Genomic DNA, 23231 nt, shown 5'->3' with positions numbered 1-23231 from the left:
TCACTTTTATACAGACTGCAGTTACTCACTTGCACACCTTTGGCTCTTAATCTGATGTACATTGTGTGAATTCCAACCCCCATTGACATTGTAAACCTGAATAAAACAAAAAGGCAAGTTAATGGCTTTTCATATTCCATTATCTTATGCAAATGAATGCAAATATCTCACACAAACTGAAGCCATGACAGAAGAGAGGAAACATCAGGGATGCTTCTGTACAAACTAGACATTTATTTAATAGCAAAATTAGAGTGAAATCATGCTAATCTCATAAGGCAGAGTTTTTGTGTACTATATTATGGATGACCGAAATTTGTGTGCTTTCAAGCATTAGCAAGCATGGAGTGAGCAAATTTCTATTCTTATTCTTGTCAATTCCTGAGAAGGAGAATCATTGTTTTGTGATGAACATGCAACATAATCTTTGAATACACCATGGTAAAATGAAAGAAAAAAAAATTGTGGCCAATTTCTGATTTTGTTTTGTTTGTTGTTTTTGTTTTTTGCTGCCTTGGTGAGACTGCTACCTTATCCAACTCTGTAATCTTCTTCAGATTTTTAAGGACATGCCCTATGTAGGGCAGTGTCAATTTTACAATCCACCAGGTTGCAACAGGCCACTGTATTATGGAAACGAGAGAAATTACCCGTGTACTAAAGAACTGATATAATTGCATTGGTCTCTGAATTAATGAAGTCATTGTATGACATTTCAGCATGCTTGTGGATAGATCATATTATTTTGTTGGCAGGAAATGCAAGGGCATTGTGGAAAACACAAACTAACAAACAAATAAAACACCCTAATATTACCAAAATTCATTTCTTCGATAAACATCTGCAGCTACCATGATCCCATCAACAAAGAGAGTGTGTACACCTGAAATGCAAACAAAAATGAATTTAATTGATACATTATGGTACAATGTAATCATGTTATGGTATAGAAAAAAAAAAAACCACTATGAATACATTTCAGATTCCATACTGCAGTGACATACATTACACCTACATGTTTAACATGCACTTGCTTCTCAACAGTTAATGCATATGAGCTTGTGAAAGGCAAAGTTATGATTGTAATTTTGGATCAATAGGGCTTGATCATTCACAAGAATGTGTTGTCGGTCACATTCATGTCAATGCTTCAAAGCAACAAACATAGTCACGTGAGACAGTCGTAGGTTTTCACCATTACACTTTTATTTTGTTGTTTTTTTGCGCTTCACAAGCAAATTTATGTATTCAATAATATTTCCTACTCTTCTACTTCAAACTATACTACAGTGTTGCGTGATGACAAAAGACTACATCTGTGTAGGTACAATGTAGTTAAAATGAGCTATTTCAAGACATGTTATGATTGCCTTGTTTGCAAAACTCATATTAACCGGCACAGCTTGCAGATTTGGCAAAGTAAACAACATTGTGCCACCTTATGTTAATTTGGAGGAAAGCTCTTCTTCATTTTTCTCTTGAAAGAAAATATCAAACCTTTTCAAGCACAGTACATTGTCATACAGTTCAGAAATGTTTTGGCAGCATGTGACTCACCTAGACATTGAAATGACACATCTCCTTCTGAGTTGATTGCAAACTCACCCACCACCCATCCCTGCCGAGACAAGAGTGACGTTTTTACAGTTCCACCTCAAATGGTTTTATTTTAATATACAGTTTTTCTGATAATGGCAATACTCGCCAAAATATTAAAGTAAATATGTGTAGCTATAAAAATGTGAGTGAAGTTTATGTATTTTGGTCGATAAAATATGAAATTTCATAATCCCTTTAGACATTGCACAACACAATTCTGGTTGCCACAAGCGATAAATTATTCTGGCACTGCCTAACATGCGATGGAGAAAAGACAAACAAAAAAACCCCAACAACAACAATGGATTTTTATAAATTACTCCATATCATACACCCTGCATGAAGTTTACTGTGCACAGGGAATAGCCTTGCACATTTCAGCCCCCTAACACCATAATATCACTAATTCATTGTACATCATTGTGCTTTCCAATTACTCATTTCAAGATTGGATATTGTTGAACAAGTTTGGCACAAAATGAGCTTGTACTATGATGAACATGCTCCCAAATAGTAGTAAGATAGAGGCACACAACAATTCAAAACATTTCACATATCATTTCCTGCCTTACCAACAAATCTGCAAATGAAGACAAATGATCACTCTCAATTATTTAACCCAAGGTTGCATTCATACTTTTTCAGCAATCTTTTGCTATTTGTTTTACATCTGCTACTCCAGTAATCATTATGGGAAAATATTTAGTTTGAAACAATATCTTGCTATCTCTAAGTTTTTTTTCCTTTTTTTTTCTCTTATGAAAAGGCACCAAAATGTATTTCAGTACACTTTCACCATGTAATCACATAATTATGACCTTTTGCTTGGCACAGCCGACATGGTCACAACTCACCTGCCACTCAGAGATGGCCATAGACCCCAGTGAGGAGATCAGATCATTCCATGGCACATCAGGAGCAATCCTTAGATTCTCTCCTGCTTGCTGTCTCACACAAAACAAAAGTAATCCAACACATAGAAAATAGGTAAACACAGTCAAAAGAGAGATCACATGTGCATAATGGAATGCAGATGAGTACACACAAGAATAAGAGATGCGATACACAATGTTCATAGAACATTGTAGAAGACTGAATAGATAACATAACAACTCATTGCAATGAATGGGCAGTTGTTTCACCTTGACCAATTACAAACTAATTCACATGAAATAATGTTATGGAAGATCATTCTGAACAATGCAAAATGATTTACACATTGTGGTTGACAGTAATTTTTCTGTCACAAACTGAAATATGTGACCGGCGACAACGGTTTCAGGCAAAAGTCGGGAATTTTGAAAATTCATTTTTTCACGGAATCTCATTGCCCATTTCCTAAGCTTTGCATAGATATAAAACACTTGTATTCTTCGGCACCATAAGTGGGCATAGAAAGAGAAATAAAATGCACTTTTTAAGTTGTTAGCCTGACAAAATTGCGAGAAAACAGGCTTTGAAGATTCACCTCTTTCTCAAAGACAATATCCGAGCGGCGATGCGAGGGGAGAATTACCCATCCGTACGATGGTGCAAATCGATGTTAAGCTCCGCCTCTAGCAACCACATCGCCTTTTGATTGGCTCACTGAGAGAGTCAAATTTCCCGGGCACCTTCCTCGGAGCTCAGCGTATGGAGCCGAAAAACAATGCATTTCGCTCGGGTTTGTTTACCAGTACGTCTTTCAAGATGGCGAATACGATAATTGCACGTATGGTGTACATGTACAATGTTCATGTCTATGGTGCACGCATTACGCAATGGCATCCACATGCCATGGCCGTGTGCATGTAACAGGAGCGGTGGCGAATCCACACATTTACAAATCGCGTTTTCATTGTGGTGCCTTTTGAAGGCAGAAAATTGCTAGTGCTGGCAAGGGTCACGCTTCCTGTTTGTTTTGCTTTTACAAGACATGCATATCTTGCTTTGCTCGGTGGTGCTATTTAAATTAAAACAAACAAACAAACAAACAAACAAACACGACTCGTTAGTTTGGTGCGATCTTGACGTGTAGTATTTGAATATAATTGGTTACATGTGACCGCTCCTTTCCTCTCATCTACCTTCCATTGAGTCAGTCTGCTGTCATATTTTTTACTACATGTACAAGACGCGTAGAGCACGCACTACAGAGCGAGCGTATATAAACCACTATAGCAAGAACAATGGAGCATGTAATCGTGCACGCGTGGACAAAGCATTCCCCAAACGCTGCAACTGGTGTCTCCGAAAGCCGAATTATGTAAATGTATGCGACGCACCAGCCAATCGCATGCGAGACCCTGCGCCGTAGCAACGCTGAGGATATTGGCGCAGCGTTCGAAAGAAGCTCGAAACTGACGAGTGCGATCCAACATAGGGTGCTTAAAATTCCATTTTCGATAGGAAAAACTTAGTCTCTATGCTATGAAATTTAGTGTAGATGTAGAAAACATATCAAAGATTTGATTTCTGCAAAAAACCTAAATCGACAAAAATAATGGTCAAAATCTTTGTACCCGCCTCGGAGGGAATTTGCTCTTGCGACTTTTGCCTGAAACCGTTGTCGCGGGTCACATATATCTCTGATATGACTCACCAATATTTTAACTCACACCCATGTTCGACCATACCAGTAATTATTGATATCAATGGGTCAAACAACAACTACACACATGCACTGATCACATTTAATTGCACACTGGAAACCTTGTTATTATTATTATTATTATTACATATTGCAATGAATCATCTGATGGTTTTTGACGAGATCCGATAAGTTATCATATGGTTGTATTATGTACTGTTCATGCTGGTTATGTAACAGTACCAAGAGCATCATTTTTGATGGACTTCAGTGCTTTATAAAGGCCATTATCATTATCATTATTATTATTATTATTATTATTATTATTATTATTATTATTATTATTATTATTATTATTATCATTATTATCATTATTATTTGTTATAACAAAAGGAAGAGATGTATACTTAACATACAGTCTGTGGGTAGGCTTTCCAATGCACCTTTCCCCCAGCAGTCAGCTCTGAGTGAAATGTGACCTTCTTGTCAAAGCGATCTCTGGAAATATTTGCAATCCCTCCCAAGAACTCCACTGGATCCCCGTCCACTTCAGACTTGCCAATCACAAATGGCCCTGTCAGCCAAGAAGATGAGTACACAAGTGTCTCAATGTGCAATGCCCTTCACAAAACAGGTAATAACATCTTGAATTTTCTCTATGATCATTTAATCCTTAATCATTACATACAAGTACATGATGTTGGAGTTCTATGAAGTACAATTCCACATGTTCAACCTTGGTGCAATAAATAGTACACAATCAAATAAAAAGAATGGTACATGAGTTTTATGAAATCAAATACTCTTATAAATGACACAGTTTCATGTCAAAAATAAAAATGGCAAGTTCCGTTGAGAGCTCAATTACATGTATGTGCTTTCCTCTATTTTATCAACTTGCCGCATTTGTTTGTATTATTGCTTTTTCCCCATTTCCTTCACACATATATACAGGTACATTACAGAATATGCATGTAGTCCTACTAACCATAAAGTCTGTTGCTTGGAAACATCTCTTTGATTCATTAGCTCCTTGGCTCTTGCCATGTACCTACCAACAAAGTGCCACTGCCTGACATAGTCACTGACTCTGCCAGATATCTTGGCTGCCTGCTTGAAGCATGTCATGCCCTTTGACCTCTCACCCTTCTTCATGTAAAGGTCACCAAGATAAGACCTAGGGCAGAATGATATACAGTTGTAGCACTGAATCACATCGGGCAATGCAAGATATTGCATACATGTACATTTTCATAGAATTCAAGTAATAGTGTACAACAAAGTATCATACATTTATACAAATACTCAAATGAATAAACAAACAAACACTTGTACAATGCATGAGCAAAATGTAACCTTTAATAGGGATTTGTGATATCACACATCCCTTATCTGGAAAGATCAGTAAGTTACTTTTTGTATCATCACCAAGACTTATCATCCTGACAGCAGTTATTGAGAGTAATCAAACTGCACCTCGGCAAATCATTTGATATCCTGCCTTGCTTTACAGGCAAGACAGGCTACTATTAGCATAATTATGTATCTCCCTCTGCCATATGGAGGTTAATTTATGGACATGAATCTACAACCTCTTGAGTCAGTTACCAAAATTGATCACACATGAAGCAGAACAGACTGTTTTACAGAAAGCTATATAGCCACAGGCAATGCTTATTTTGGGTGCCTGCACGCTCCACTTACTCAAGCCTCTCCTGCCCCCCACCCCATTAATTTCTGAAATGAGTATACACGATCCATTCTATATTTTTTCCGGAATCAATTATTCAAATTATTCACAACCGAGTCAAATTAACAAAAAGCCATCTCTGGCTAATAACAAGGTGGGTTCACAGTGCAATTCCATGGTAAGTCCATTTAATGATCATTTCCATGCAATAAGAATGACTCATAAATGCTATTCTCCTTGGTATCCCAAAATGCTTACAAGTTACACTTACCCCATGACAACTCACCAAACTGCATGACAGGCTGATATACAGTTGTACAAATGTGTATAAAAGTCCTCCTTCCCAAATCATCTTTCTCTTGTCTTTACAGGAATCGGTGATTAGCAACTTAAATACACTGCTTGATAGTGAATCAATTAATTAATCACTTGTTTATTAATTTATTTATTCCTTCCACCTGCCTCACTGCCTTGCTTCTTATCAAAGTCTAGATCACATGAAGCAGTTCATTTGTTGAGTTCTAAATGATAGTAATTGTACTTTAAAGCCCAAACAAAGTTCTGGTACGCCTGCAAAAGTTGTCAAATTTCGCTCCCAAATATGAACGTATGCTTAGGAAATGTGCAGGATAACGATGTTATGACAAGATATTCGATGGGTAACGACGAAAATGCGAAATATTAACTAAAAAGGTTCAGTCTCAGCACTTACCCGAACGGGGTGGGGCTAAACTCGGACTCGGGGATAACTCAGCTTCGCTTTGACGGCGGGATGAGCTGTAATGGTTGTCCCTCTGATTGTACAGTGTTGTCTTATGGGAGCGGCCTGTATAAACTAGCGCTTCGTGTTCTGGCTACTCGCAGTAATGGTCCGAGTTGTTACAACGCGCGCATCAAAAACCTCTTTTGCGCGCATGCAAAATTAGTATGCGCCGATCAAGCTCCTCTAAAACAATCAAAGGCGCTTGATAAACAACAACAAAAACTCCAAAGACCGCGCGTCTCTTCAGCTCAGCAACTGAGGACCGCGCGCTGTCATTTTTGTTTTGTTTGTACAGGATTACGTTAGCACACACTTTCCTGTCCATTCAGTTAGGCCTCATTTGGTATTATGCAGTGGCCAGTAGAATGTGGCGATCACGAACTGCGTGTGAATTGTCTGAAGTAAGGTCGAATTTTTCCCGAGACCGAGTTAGTCTGGAGCCTTCTGGAATAAAAGTCGGTTTTCCTACTATAATTATTTTTCTCAAAATACTCCAAACCGACTCATCATTCCGGCAAACCGCGCCAGGCAGGTCAGTTTCTTAGTGGACTCTTTCGATTTATTGCAAGAAAAAATGAAATGGTGCTAGACGGGTTCTCAGGCACTCACCGAAACTTAGTTTTCACTTTAATACAATTAGTATCATCAGCAAACAAGGATGTTATGTCTACATGGCTACATGTCCTAAATACTGCGAAATACTGCACTGAAATTTGCAGTAGTCTTTGAAATCATATCCTTACACAAGAGCCCCTAGAGCGGCTTGACACTCACTGGAGCAGCAAGGCAAATTCAACCAAGAGGTTTACATGCATTGTAAAGGGAGAAGATTTTGTATTAAGCTAAAAGTTTAATCATTATGGTCCCACTCACTGTCACAGCAAATTCAACCAAGAGGCAACTTCCTAAGTTGATTAAATGTCATTTTAACTACTGGGACTGTTGGATTCCACCACGGGATTGACAAAATAAAGGAGGGGGGGGGGGGGAGAGCTCCTCATACAGTTGCAAAATGTGTCATATCCCTATAGAATGACTTTAAGTTGGTGAAAATCTGATCATGCCTTGTAAGGGAGAAGATTCATATAAGCTAAGTTTAATCATTAGGGGTCCCACCAACTGTCATGAACACCTTTTTTCCCTTCACCTTCAAAAGTACACATGTATGCAATGTGACTTGGTTGTACTACTTCCGGATCTTGCAGGTAAAAATCTCTGAAGTTTACTAAACTTTCGAACCTTTGGGCCTTGTTTCTGGGCCACACTGAGGGACACAAGCATCATTTGAATAACTGTGAACCTCCACCCACTAATAATGATTCCCAACAAATTCGGTAAGACTCAGCCATCAGTGTCAAAGAAGAAGAGAGAAAAGTAACAAGCCCTTACGGTCAACTGACTGGAGTCCTTGACTCAAAGGTATGCTAAAAATCATGTCATGTGTGAAACATTACAAGCTTTTTTTTTCCAAGTTCCTCTGCCATAGCTTTAACTATTATGTATCGCTTACCAGTTCACGCCATTTGAATGGACAGCAGTGAGTGACTTAAACAGGCAACCGATTGCTTCATCTATCTGCAAAAATGAAACGCATCCAGGGTAGAAACACAGAAAGGTATTTCACATTATCAATGACCACGCCAATATTTTCCTCTTCTGACATGTAGATGCATATAATATGATCCACACACAAACCTTTGATGAATGATACGTTCTTTTGATGTGATACAAAGTAAATCAAAGTCTTGGAAAGATATGCACACACAAATCACTATATTGACATCACAGGGTTTTGTATGACATCAATAGATTATTAAAACAGACAAATGTTTCAAATATCAAAAAAAAAAATGATTTATCAACAAAAGGGATGAATATGCCCTTTGAAAGCTTGCATGGGTGAGAACAAGAAGGGGAGAGGTTTGCGACACATGAAGTGGAAAGTCCAGTATGAAAAGGACTGCAGAAAGAAGGGGGAAAAAGAAAGATGTAAAGGAGGGGGAGTAGAATCTTCTCATATTGTGAAACAGTCTGATGCATGGGTAGACTCTCCACATGGTGTACTGCAAACCTCTCCCCATGTTAAAAGTGATGAAGAAGCTACCTGAATGAGTATAAAAACATTCTCTGTTTAGCAATTGATGTTGATTTATGAATATTAGACCTATTTGCCTTTTTACTTCTGCACAAATACTCATCAGTGATGTCTATTTCAACCGCTAACCCTTCCATGTATGCATGCATACAGTGTACATGTATGATCTGAATTGAATGCTATGCAGGCCCAATTTGTAATCACTCTGATTTTGTCAAAACTGTATGGGAATATTTAAAAAAGTATAATTATCCAAGTCATAGATCAAGGCCCAGTTTGAAAATCCCTCTGATTATAAGGCATAACACACTGTTCCCTAATCTTTCTCCACCCACTCCACAGTTGATACCAAAGGCATGGCTTGACACTAACTTTTTCGTTTGGTGGCCCGATGGGGCCACCAAAATCCTAAATTTCAAATTTTTGGTGGCCCGAGAGAAAAATTTGGTGTCCCGAAAAAACAACAAGAAAAAACATTAAAAGTCCTTTTTTGTAATGAGTTAAATATTTAAGATTTATGATAGTAAAAATTAGAAGTTGGACATATCTACTCATAAATAAACTTCAACAAACTTGCAACACTCACTCTCAGGCATTCATTCAGTCCTTTTCATCCATCCTTTGAACAAATTTAACTGCTAATTTCCGGCGCAAAAAGTTATGAATTTTTTGACATACTTTTCAAAAAATTTTGGTGGCCCGAGGCGGGCCACCAAATTTGCCCTTTTTTGAAATTTGGTGGCCCGACTTTCATTTTTGGTGGCCCCGGGCCACCGGGCCACCGTTAGTGTCGAGCCCTGCCAAAGGGCAAAGTGGTCCTTACCCTACTACCCTGAGTAAACTCATTTCATTTCATTTCATTTCATTTCATATTGATTATTCATTTTCATTTTCAACAAAATATGTGTACATAACATATCATGCTACAAAAAGCAATATATGCTAAATATATCAAAATAGTATACCACAATAGCTGTGAAGCCAAGATGCATGACATGAATAATGTTGAAAGTGATAATTTGAATTAACTCAAATAAACCATACTCAGCTCGATCTTTGTGTTGCACGCATTTACAAGGCACAACCTAAGAATATTTGTGACACACTTCACAGTGGTTCTGACACATTGCCAAGAGATGCCCTTTGTTTGTACACATAAACCATGAACAGGTTTTGTTGTTGTTGTGTTTGCATTTATTTCTTTGGAGAATAGAGGTGAAGCATAGTCTTTTAATCCCTGGGAACTATAAACAATCCTGTGCATGTCTGGCAACAGAGTCCCTAAGAATAGAAAACAACACTGGCTATAATGGGATCACAAAGTGATGCTGATTAACCCATTGAGGATGAGTCCTGAGTATACTCAGGTAGATGTCTATGGGAAATGCGTGTTGTCGTAGCAAACTGTCCTCAACAGGTTAGAACTCACCTTGTTGGACAGTCTAAGTCTCTGGGCACTAGCAAGAGTTGTTGACTTGCAGGAATTGAGGTTGTACTTTATAACTTCTTTTTCCAATAGCTGTGCTGCTGCTTTCTAAGGGAAGGGGGAGTAGAAGGAAGGGAGGAAGACAATTACATGAATATTTACTTTCTACAACCATTCTACACAAAACATGACTTCAAACAAATTGTAGACAGAAAAATTGGGGAATGCACCTTTATCTTCAATTATGCTTATTTTGTAATCTAGATATTGTGCAAGACATTGTAAATATTAGGCATTCATGAGCACACAACTTGCTGGGGTGGGCTAGTGGGAGTCGCGTGTTATCATGAAAAAGCACAAGCACACAGTTTCAGGCAAATTGTGATCAGTGAGCCAAGCTGTGTGCATGAAGGTAAAAAAAAGAGCATTAGCTTGCTTCCTTATTCATGGCAAAAGACAAAGTGTGTACGCACAACTTATGCTTCCACGTGTGGATTTAAATAAGGCTTTTATTGTAGATTTCTACTCTAGAGCCTATACTCTATAAGGCCTACTCTAACACGTTACACGAACCTTCAAGGATTTTGTTTTTACAAACTTCGCGTTTACAGTAGGCCGGTCACAGTCTCAGGTACAGTTCATGAGACAAGATAATAAGGGGATCTACAACTAATACAGACAGTACGGGTAAGCAGTGTAGAATGAGTACATTGCACTCTTAATTATATTTCATAGGGATTACCAGTACAATAACCCACAATGTCAGAAAACTAAATTTCTGTGTAAAGTCGTCAGATACACTTTAAGAACATATCAATCTAAAGTAAGTCTACTACTCATCGACCACCTATCTTTAGATCGACCGCCCTCGCGCAATGCCAATGGCTTTCTCGCGTATAAAATCAAAAATACGTGTGGGACAGGGTGCAATACGCTGATGGAACGTTCGAACATGAATACAAATCAAGAAAAAAATAGGGAGATACAGGTAAATAACCAGAGGAAACAGGAGGAAAAAGAATTGAAGAAAATCCTCAGTTAGTAATACACGTAATTATTGTTAACACGTATTTGCCGATTCACTGGATTTCCGTGCTTTTCGATAGGAAAACGGGTGATCAGTTTATAAAGGGCATGTGCAGTTCTGGTTGAGGTGAGGATTTACACTTCTAGCTTTTAACGTTTTGTGAGATATTCAGAAACCACTCTATGAAATGTCAAAGAGCATGCCATTCTAAGGAGTATCAAAAGTTTATTTGATGAAAATCGGTTTTGAAATGGCTGAAATATCCAAAAACAAGGTGAAACAGAGAGATCCTAATAAAAGGCGTGCGTGGCCTAGCTGTAGTCTTTAAGTTTTATTATGATCGATGACTTTTTTGGATATCTTACTCTTAGCTATTTGAAAATCAATTTTCATCAAATAAACGTTAAATCCTTCTTAAAATTACATGCTCTTTCATATTTCATGAGAGTGTTTCTCATTATCTCACTGTCTTATGAATGTAAAAACATGAATCCCCACCTCAACCAGTACTGTACAGCCCCTTTGTGGCTTTAATAATGAGCGCTGAGCTACCACGGGCGCACAAAAAAAAACTCCCGTGTGTTTATCGCCGAAATTTACGTGCGTAAAGGCCGTGTCACACCAGCCTTGCGTGCGACTTGCATAGAACAATTTTGACTACCCGGAGGTCCCCGTAGATGATCCGCACATGACAGTACCTAGCATGTACAGTTGAACCTCTTGTATCCGGACAAGTCGGGACCGGGGCTCATCCGGATAAGGGATTTGGCCGGATACGGGAGACTCAATGCTTTATACATGTACATATACATACACATGTACTGACGTAGCCCATTGTAGTACCACATGTAGTAATGTGTATACTGCAACCTTTTCATTGTTACACTCAGTAACAAACCCCAAAATAGAGGTTTGTGTTTGCAAGAATGAAATCATTTTCTTTTATAAATTCTTGGGATGATTTACCTAAATAATACATTAAGAAATGTATCAAGTATATGTAATTCATGTGTGTTTGTGTAGGAGATCTCAAGGAGTTGGGAATCCCCCTTTCCTCCCGTAATTATAAAAAAAAAATCACGGAGAGATTGCGTCCGTATAATAGAGAGATCCGGATAAAGGGAGGCCGAATAAGAGAGGTTCAACTGTATCTAAAAAGTAGTCGCCCGGAGGTGCGCACGCATATTTTTTTACCCGCAACCGTGTTTAGGCCCTAGCTGTCACACCTTTCCGGGCAAGCTACTCGGGCTTGTTACGTGTAGGGATTTTCTAGCATACCAGACATTCCTGAGGGCGGAAAAGGATTTGTGCGAGTCAGCGCATGTGTCTTACTTGCTGGACGCGTTATACTTGCGAGTACACTGTGTGACCTTTGTACCAGTCGCGTGGGGGCTGACAACTCAGTGAAGGAATTCCTCTAATGGAATGGCTGAAATCTCACAGAATTTCATTATCTTGGCTGCATACGGGACTGCGAAGTGCCTGCGTGGGAATTGCCTGGGAAGTACTGCCGCTAAGGGTCTCCAGCTACTGGCGTTCTGCGTGGACCTCTACGGGCATTCCCGCAACTCACCCGGAAAAAGTTTTGGTCATGCTCAAAACTTGGCTGCGGTTAAATCGGACTTGCGTGAGCATCTCCAGTCAACTACGCGCTAGATAAGTACTGTCAGGTGCAGACCCACTGCGGAGAGCTCCGGGGAGTAAATTTGTTTCCCCGCAAGTCAAGCCGCAGAAGTTCCCCCGTACGGTATGACAAGGCATGAATAAAAATTGCAAACATTCTTGTTCGCCCGCTGAAAATCTTCTACGTGCTGGAAACTACCTCCTCGCCACAAGCCCGCGTAGCTTGCCCGGAATGGTGTGACACGGCCTTTAGATATGAAGCGACAATCTGAACATGGGGTAAGGATCTGCGGTATTTTCTCCCAAAGTGAGACGAAATTGAGGTAAATCTGTTGAACATTTTCGGTGAAATTGTGGTTACAAACAAAGGCGGTCGATGAGTAGTAGTAGGTCCAACCATACTAGCTACCACATCTACGTTGACATCAACACTCAGAAGGATTCTAATGTTAGACGAGTATAAACACTATATGATATTAATAACACTAGCTCTACTTAACACAGTTAACAAACATGGTTAACTTTAAATCTAAAGTAACGTTAAACCTATTTTAGACAAAGTTAACAATAATTTCGGTTCTAAAAGCGCCATAATTTTCGTACGATACTGACATAGAACGCTTTTACCTGTAAATCATTCTTCTTTGCGTCACATGTATTGAGAATAAGCAAAGACACAGCGAAGATCAACGTTGCTCGAGTCATTTTCAACAAGCGTAGCTGTCGGCTGCTAGCATAGCTAGCCTACTGTAACTGCGACCAGCCTCCAACGTGCGGCGGGTCTCCGGGGCTAGCCGAGCTGCAGCTTCGATACACAGCTTCATGTACCACATGCACAGCTACAGTCGTACGTCTCCTCGTTGACTGGTTACTTACGAACGCTGAGGACAGCAAACAAACTCACTTTGGACAGCGGAGTTGGTAGGTACAGAATGTATTTACTGGTACTCGTCAGAGATAACAGGTATCTGTAATACCTACCCTATAAAACTAAGGTCTAGCGTCTAGGCACTACTAAACTGTACGGCGTTGTAATTAAAAATTCCTTCCAGAAGCAAAACATACCAATGCATCGAATTACATTTATTTACTCCCGCCCGATTCGATCACGAATTAAAAAAAGAGGTCTGTCTAACACATTTAGATTCATGTATACTGTTCATTAATTGACACCATGAATAAGACTCGAGAGACAATACCTAACATCTAATATGAGATAGTTGACAGGTGATGACGGGTATTATGATTAATATGATCGGGAAAATCAGTTGGCAGCCAAAAAATCCAGGACATTCTTTAAGTGTGAGCATATGACTGTGATTGAAACCTCTTTGCATAATTATATACAAAAGAAAATTTCATATCACAATCTTAGAAGAATGGGGATACATACATGCAAGTCAATAATTGCATTTTCTCAAACAGTGTTTTATGACAATCGATGCATGGTAACTACATTATATGAAAGAAATACCAAAGCTTGATGAAAAGCAGACTAAAAATTGTCATGGAAAAGTAATCAATGGATTACATCGTTATTACGGGCGTTATGATGGTACTTATTACATTGTTATAGGCCTAATGGTACTTTGACAGCCTGCCGTATAATGAAGTACGGTGCAGATGGATAGGCTTTTTAATTCGTATTTGTATTGTAACAAACAAAAAAATACACATTCACATCAGCTGTTACAGAGGCCTATAAAAGTGGATCGTTACAGGCCATAATCTGACTGACTGCTGTGTGTTGTTTCAGTATAGAGTCCTATTGGCATAATCGTCTTTTTAAACCAGTGTGACTTCACCGCTTATTATTCGAAAGTGTCTTTTGTCATAAGCTGCTTTACTTGACATCAATATTGTACAGGGGATTTGAGCAAACGATGCAAATCAAATATAAGTAAAGATTATTTGAAAATTCACTGAATGTTCTTCAGCACCAATATTCATTAAATTCTGTTCGACAAAAGCAAGTCACATACGTGTGCATACTGTACAAAAAAAAATCATGAATTTACAATCTGCATAATATGTATGATATGACTTCAATGGAGATGGTAGAGATTTTCATCACACAAAGAGATTACACACCAACAGCACACATACCTACATCTTCGCACTCAAGCTCAAGCACTCAACCTCACAACCACGTTCCGATTGGAAACACAACACGAAAACGAGTAGTACGCCCGATGCCAGACAGTAAGATCAGGGAATGCGGGTCATGGATTCTGAACCATGATTGGTCAGAAGTTTACGCTGCCGACGAGGTATCTGAAAAATGCACTGCCCTCTACGACACGCTCCACCAAACACTCCACAGGTTTTTCCCCTCCCGCACAGTCAAAATGCATCAAGGGGATAAAGCCTGGATTGCTCCTCGCATCAAGCACCTCATTGCCAAAAGACAAAGAGCATTCTCAGACAATAAGCGCTGCCTTTGGGCTCAGCTGCGAAACAAAGTCAAAAGAGAAATCAGAGCTGCAAAAGAACATCACTACGTCGATAGCGTTCGACATCTGAAAAAGGGCAACCCAAGCAAGTGGTTCCAACAAATTCGGGTGATGTCGGGAAAAAATCCCTCACTGACAAACATCAGCGTTGATAACATCGATGCGACTGACCACGAGGAAATTGCAAACGCTATCAATGATCACGTCTTCATCTCCATTGCAGACGACATGGAGCCCCCTGACAACAGTGCGTTGATAACGTACCTCCCGTCTCTCCCCATTCGCACTATTCAACCATGGGAGGTATTCAATGAACTGAAGAAAATCAAAACAAAGAAAGCAAGCGGCCCAGGTGAAATCCCATCAAGATTCATCAGCGTATTTGCTTTTAATTAGAACTTAGCCAGCCCCTCGCAGATGTCATTAATGCATCATTCGCACAAGCAACGGTCCCCATGCCGTGGAAGCAGGCGAATGTGACTCCTGTGCCAAAGTCATCTCCAGCCACCATCCACAATCTCCGCCCCGTGGCCCTCACAGACCACTTCGCGAAAATCGCAGAACTTCATCGCTAAGGACGTACTACGCTCTATGATCAGTCGATTAGACCCAGCCCAGTACGGGAACCTAAAAGGAGCCTCAATTTCACATTACCTTGTCGACGTTATGCATATTATGCTCCACAGCCATGCAGATAAACCCGCCAAAGCATCGACGATCCTCATGACTGACTTTTCGAAGGCCTTCGATCGTGTAGACCACACGACAGTTATCGCCAAACTGCTAGACATGAATGTGCATCACGGATACGTGGAATGGATAGCAGACTTCCTGTCGTGTCGTCGTCAAAGGGTTAAATACAAAGGAAAGATGTCTCAGTGGCGTGAGACCATAGCCGGTATACCGCAAGGAACCAAATTGGGCCCTGTTCTATTCATGGCCCTTGTCAACGATGCTGCAGCCGACATCAACGAAAACGACAACCTCGGCAGACAGTCATGTCCGACGTTTCAAGTATGTGGATGACCTCACCCTAGTAGAAACACGTGCAGCAAACGCCGAATCGCACCTCTCTTCAGCACTCCAAACATTGCAAGAGTGGTCTGCAACAAATCTGATGCGACTTAACCCCCAAAAATGTGTCACCATGGATGTGTGCTTTGGAAGGAGCAGCTGTGAGCCAAACACCCTCATGTTACACGATGTGATGCTGCGCAATAGCAAGACAGTCAAACTCCTCGGAGTCTTCGTACAAGCCGATCTTAAGTGGGATACTCATGTAAAGTACATGGTGAAAAGAGCAAATAGCCGTTTGTATGTCCTACGCACGCTGAAGCATCACGGTATCCCTGTCTGTGACCTCGTTACGGTATACGCCACTTTTGTGAGACCAGTGTTGGAGTATGCCGTGCCAGTGTGGTCTAGTGGTCTCTCAGAGCGACAACGCCAGGTGATCAAGCAAATCCAAAAGAGAGCATGTCGCATCATTCTTGGGAACACATATACCCGATATTCTGAATCGTTGGCAAAGTGCACCCTGTCATCCTTGGCCGACCGCAGACAGCAGCTATGTACGACTTTTGCCAATTCATTGCAACGCCCAACATCCAAACTGCATCATCTTCTGCCACCCATCAAAACTCATGATCACAACACTAGGAGCGGCACCCAACGCTCAGAGCCCCGGTGTAGAACAAGTAGATTCTGAAACAGTCCGATACCACACTTCACACGCATTTTGAATTCACCAAGAGTTTTCTATGCGTAAAATCATACATGTATATGTTATGTCATGGATTTCACAGGAGGGCTACCCATACCAATAATATTAATTAATCTTTTTGGTTATTTAGTGATTTGAGATTATTCAGGGTATAATAATGCTTTGATTTTATATATTTTCCCTTATTCTTTCCCGTCTTTTCCCTCTGTTTTTCTCTTTCTTTCTCCTTTTTGTTCTTCCTTTTTGATCACGGCAAATCTTTTGTATGACTACAATGACAGCGAATTTTGTTTATCAGTTTTGTATGATTGTATTTTGTGTTTGTTTAAAAGAATATGTTGTATCCTATATGAATTCGACAATATCATAGGATATTGAAAGAGAATAGAGGTCAATACCTAGCATTTTTTTTTATGTATACTGTGCTTTTTTGTGTGTAACTGATAGATATAATGATATACACGGGTTAAGACATCATTTTGTACACATGTAATAGTGGTATCCTTGGTTTTTTTTATTATTTCACACTTTTGGGTCCTTGTCACTGATTTTGATAATGGCTTGTGTATCTTTTGAAATATCTAAAGTTATAAGATATTTATGATAATGTAAATAATATAGAACATATTTTTTATTGTAAATTACCATATTGGCTGATATCGAATGATTTTAATCTGATATGAATATTGAGTTATTTATAGAGAGAGAGAGGGGGACAGAGAGAGGGAGATGAGAGGAGAGGGAGAGAGGGAGAAAAGGGGGAAATATAGACACAGTGAAACATACCTAGGAAAGAGGGATAGGGAGGGAGTGAGGGAGAAAGACAGAAAGAGAGAGAGAGAGAGAGAGAGAGAGAAATGGGAAGTAAGATAACAAAAGACTGATTTTTTTTTTTGCAATCTGAAATGTATATTATGATATTGTGCAATATTAATCTCGCGATTTTTTTTTCAACTGTAATATTTTATACTTTATAGAATAAGTCGTACACTTCATTTGAGTTTGTTATGGATATTTATGTGTAAAGTTCATCTTTTTGTACATGTATTCCTCTTTTGAGCTTTTTTATGTATTCTTTTATATCATTTGCTGTAAAGCATCACAATTCGGCCTTTGGCTGCGATGATGTTGATATCAATAAACCATTTCAATGATATACTCATCATTTTAGATTAGTTCTTTTTTAACAGGACAGTTTTAATCATCATCAAGCAAGAAGTACATTTACGTCTACACAATAAATCCACAAAATATCATCCTCGCGGACAAATTCAAGTATTTCAATGTATTTCACGCGTGCAATTACTATGAAATATCATGATGATCTCCGAACATATTTTTTTTTTGTTTTCCTGTCATTTCACTAATAATTACTCATAAAGGGTGAATCACATGCAAACCGGTAGTATATTTTCAGTACAGGGTATAAAGGGAATATCATTTTCATCCCGCAAACAATAATTTTCTATGTGTCTTTGTTCAGAAGTTATATACCATTGATACATTGGATGTGTTTTCATTCGATGTGGTAAAGAAAAGGGAAATTATTTCATGATTCTGTTTATAAAGAGGATTATGGTATTAAATGACGATAACAATGTAGATGATAATAATAACAATAACAACACTAATAAAACTACTACTACTACTACTACTAATGATAATAAGAATAATGATAATAATAATAATAATAATGATAACAATGATAATAATAGTAATAATGATAATGATAATAATAATAACAATAATGATAATAATAATAATAATAATAATAATAATAATAATGATAATAATGATTATAACAATGACATAGCAATATGGTCTTATTTACCCAAGGTAAATACACAGCTTCAGTGCTGGCACTGTTGTTGTTGTTTTGTTTTTTTTTTTTCAGAGCGCCCTGTCATTATCAATACACTTTAGCATTGCCATCAGGTACTCATTGTTACGCTTGTTGATATGGGTCGGGACACCATGGAAAAAATCATCTTGCGTAAGGACGCATCTAAGCACTTCATCAGGACTCGATCCGAATTCGGGACCTCCATTTCAAATGAAGAGTTATACCACAGTTACCCTACTTCTGGTCTTTATCACGATTGATTGATTTGGTTTTCCGTATAAGAGACAACGGTTGGATAACCCATACACAGCGAGGCATATACGTGACATCGCATTGCAGGTCTTCCATGGGGTTTAGAATATCAAAATGACAAATACCACAATATGAAAATATGACGTGCATAGATTGAGGAAAAAAAATCGCATATTACCAAAGGTGAATAGCAGGGGAATATTAAACATTATAGCTTATGATAACCTGTGAAACATTTTAATTCAGTCACACAATGATTATTTCCAATGTACAAATTAAAAATTGAAACAACGGGGTAACACCCTTAAAGTATTATACTTATTCAAGATTTGAACACGTAAACACTGGGGGAAATCAAACAAGGGTCATTACAATGTATACTCCTTGACGTATCTATATGTGAATGGTCTCTTTAAGTATTAAGCTCTTATATGGCTTAAAGGTAATCGTAATCTTTGTCCGAAAAGGGGGGATAAGGATGAGTTACAGCTTCAATGTCATTTCTAAAATGAAAAAGGGGTTAAATCATTCATTATCATAAGTACTAAAGTAAGAGAGTGATCACGATTCTCGGATCAAGAAGTTGCCAATTTAAAGCGTTGTGCATATCGAGGACAGAAACACCATAGTCGCGCAGGTTGTAATGTTATGATTTGCGACCAGCCCTATTCTGTATATTTTGGATTTTATCGAGGTGTTTCTAAACGACATGACCCACTATTTTACGGAATCATGCCCTATCCAGGCTTTGCTGTTCCTTCAAATGAAAAAAAAAAAACACAAACAAACAAACCCGCAAATAAAAAGGGTTCGTAATGGAAACGAATCTCTGACAGGGCTCAAAGGGTGCACGTCAGGAGCTCGACACCCACGAGTCGTACAACCACGAGCTAGACACTATAGAATAAGGCTCATGAGCGCGACTGCATGCAATGTGCTCAGTGTTGAGCTCATGGGTTGGTGATGGGTTGGGCTGACTCTAATGGTTGGTATTTTGCATATAACAAGAGAATACGATTTCACACACCCTTTCCTATAGAATCCAAGGCCTCGAGTATTTTACTCTTCACTTCTTCTATACGCTTTATCTTTTCTTTCTTTCTTTCCTTTCCTTTTATTGATTTGATTTGACTTGACTTATTGGATCCTGCTTTATATCATTACTCATGCAGATACATAGACATGTATTACATACAGTGTTGGTGCCATGATATATACATAAACATTAGTTTTTCACAAAGTAAGAGTCTTCATTGCCTTTAGAATTTACAGCAATACAGTTTCTTCATTGCCTTTACAATGTACAACAAAACATATCAGCGATGCAATGAATAATACAGAAGGGCTACAGCTTTAAGCAAATTGCATGCATCCCTCGTACATAATACATACAACATTAAATAGGAAAATAGGAGGGAGGGATGACTTGCATTAGTTGCATAGAGATAGGATAGAAGAAAGAAGAAAGGAAGGGAGAGGTCTGTCTGCTTTCGCTAAAGGTTTAGACAAAGTTAGATCACCTGGATCACTGATTAGTAAAGCATGGCAAAGTATTTTCTCACCGAGGTACAGGTGAACAGTTACTCGTCATGGTCGGTTACTTAACATTGCGCAATGAATAAAGAACGGCGATATTTCCACGAGGGAATTTCATATACAATACAATTACAATGACATTATAAGATCACTGATATCCAGAGAGCAGCATTGTCTTTGCAGCTTTCTTAAGATTACATAGACTTTAAGTTTCGAAGAGAGTTCGAAATATCGGGTCCACTGTGTCTGATAGATTTCAGAGCCATCACCGTTTTAGGATTTTGTAAATGAAATTTATCAGATTGCCCAGTGGGATAAGAATGTATATCCCTGTTTATCTGAAATAATGAGAAAAAAAAAGAAGATGGCAACTGACCGTTATTACATAAACGAAACATAAAGAGAGATTCATTTGGCTTTAGTGTTTTTAATTCTACAAACAAAGGATCTAAATGGTTCCGACAACCTGACTTGGTGCAAATGCGTACAGCTTTCTTTTGTAGAAGCAATAGGCGCGGTCAGACTGGCAAAAGATCGAGAGCAGAATCGCGAAGTTTGGTCCATAGGTACGCGCGCAAGCAAGAGTGCGCCGTCCGACGGCTGGGGATTGTGACGTAACAATGCACATCTGTTCATGACAATGGCCTCGCGCTTCGGAGGCACCGCCCGCAAACAGATCGAGAAGTTTCGCGGGAAGTGTCACGGGACTATGAAGTCACACTGGCAAAACTTCTTTTGCCAGTCTGACCGCGCCTGTTCTTTTTGCAGTTGCCCAAACAATGTTACAATATGAGATGTTCGATAGTATCAACGAATAGTAGTATACTAACGTTACGAGACACTTAATCAGAGATGTACTGTACATGAGCATTCCATTTCTTATTTTCATTTATATATTCCAAGAAATTTGACACTTTCTTTTTTTTCAATAATATACAATCTATCATGATATCTAAATGGTGCATTTCATTTTTATGCATATTATGATAAAATGAATGAAAGTTGTCTTTTTTAAGTTGGGTGATAATCTATTGCTCTTTTACCATGTAGATAATTTCGGTAATTCAGTACTACGAGTTCTTAGAAGCGACTGAAAATCAGAATTGGAACAAAATGAATTGGTGTCCTCTGCAAACAGAATATATTGCAATAACGTATATGAATTTGTAATATCATTTATATACACTAGAAATAGTAGCGGTCCAAATATGGATCCTTGTGGGCCACGCCACAATGTATAGGTAAAGCTTCGGAGATTACCAATTCATAGTGTAGGCCTACGTATACCGCTGTCTATTTGATAAGTAATCTTCAAATCATTCCAGTGGAATGCGTAAAAGAATAATGTGGTCAAAAGTGTCGAATGTCTTGCTTAGGTCCATGAACACACCATTAACATATTTTTGCTCAGCTAAGGCAGTCGACACTCTGTCGTACAATTGGGCTAATGCCATATCTGTAGAATGAAATTTCCTGAAATCATGTTGGTCTTGGTTCAGTATATCATTTTGGATAAAAAATCATACAGTCTGTTAAACAAGCCTTTCTATCACTTTAGAAAGACAAGGAAGAATAGAGATAGGACGGTAATTCGAGACAAGAGAGGAGTCATCTTTTTTGTATATTGGATTTTTTTTGTTGCAATTTTACATGCGTTCGGAAATATACCAATTGACAGCGACAAATTACAAGTATGTGCTCAAGGTGTTAATATACTCCCAACAATTTGTTTTAAAAAGTGCTCATTTCATCATGACCACTTGTATAACTTCATTTTAAAGAATGCACAATATCAAGGATCTCACTAAAATCTGTTGGTTTGAAAAATAATGAATTATCGTTTGACGTGCCTAAATACTGCGAGAAATCTGTATACGTATGATCAATCTCAGAAGCTTGACTATAGGACCTACATTAACAAAGTACTCATTAATAAAGCGTGCTACATCTTAAGGATTACAAAGCGTTTGTCCGTTATTCGAATGTGAAATGTGGACACCTTTTTTTGCTTGCCAATGACCTCATTGATAACCTTCCAAGTGGCTGACATATTTCCAGTAGTATTTTAAAAAGCTTTATTGCGGTACTTTTTTAAGTATCGGTTTTCAAGGCAGTTTAATTTATTTTCATATTTCTACTTTCCTCAAAAAATTACAAAACCACAGTGATAGTACCACAATGAGTACGAATACAAAATGTAACTAACAATGTATTTTGATTGCAGGAAAAAAAAGAACATACTGAACACAAATGTTCATGGTCATATCATGACATAGGTGTCGCAAGGAAATCACAGAACTATGATGACCTTTGCCATCATTTTGTGTGTTATGTGTGAATTATGTTATATTTCATCTTTTTAACACTATATATTGTTAATGTTGAAAGAAATAAAGAAGAGTTCTATGCTCTCAGTCAATCAGTCAATTAATCAATCAATCAAATATAACGAGGGCCCACATAAAAGGTATACATGTACCTTGTAGAACTGTAGGTCCCCAAAATTTTCTAAACTGATTATCTTTCAGTCCCACTCCATGAACTGGGATTGTCACCGTTCTTCAATGCCTGGACAAAGACGTCGACATTCGCACTTCTTTAAACATATTATACAAATAATGAATGTTTATGA

The 23231-nt window shown here is 38.5% G+C and overlaps 1 protein-coding gene across 1 annotated transcript in view; it reads right to left on the bottom strand.

Annotated features, from left to right (window-relative positions):
* Window positions 1-13503, bottom strand: part of LOC139727731 (uncharacterized) — a 55503-nt gene extending 42000 nt beyond the window's left edge. Inside the window, exons 1-9 of the mRNA XM_071638710.1 lie at window positions 13420-13503; window positions 10146-10250; window positions 8132-8196; window positions 5224-5345; window positions 4585-4742; window positions 2454-2543; window positions 1558-1618; window positions 817-883; window positions 30-96 (exon numbers count right to left, since the gene is read on the bottom strand). Coding sequence (XP_071494811.1) covers window positions 30-96; window positions 817-883; window positions 1558-1618; window positions 2454-2543; window positions 4585-4742; window positions 5224-5345; window positions 8132-8196; window positions 10146-10250; window positions 13420-13497 — 813 coding nt within the window. The 5' untranslated portion in view covers window positions 13498-13503. The remainder of the gene's footprint in view (window positions 1-29; window positions 97-816; window positions 884-1557; window positions 1619-2453; window positions 2544-4584; window positions 4743-5223; window positions 5346-8131; window positions 8197-10145; window positions 10251-13419) is intronic.
* Window positions 13504-23231: the final 9728 nt, after the last annotated feature.

This window comes from Diadema antillarum, unplaced genomic scaffold (genome assembly GCF_040938485.1).
Source record: "Diadema antillarum isolate AM-2024a unplaced genomic scaffold, OU_Dant_1.0 seq00000149_RagTag, whole genome shotgun sequence".
NCBI lineage: Eukaryota > Metazoa > Echinodermata > Echinoidea > Diadematoida > Diadematidae > Diadema > Diadema antillarum.
Note: the sequence above shows the minus strand (reverse complement) of the source record. Positions and strands in the feature narration are given on the sequence as shown.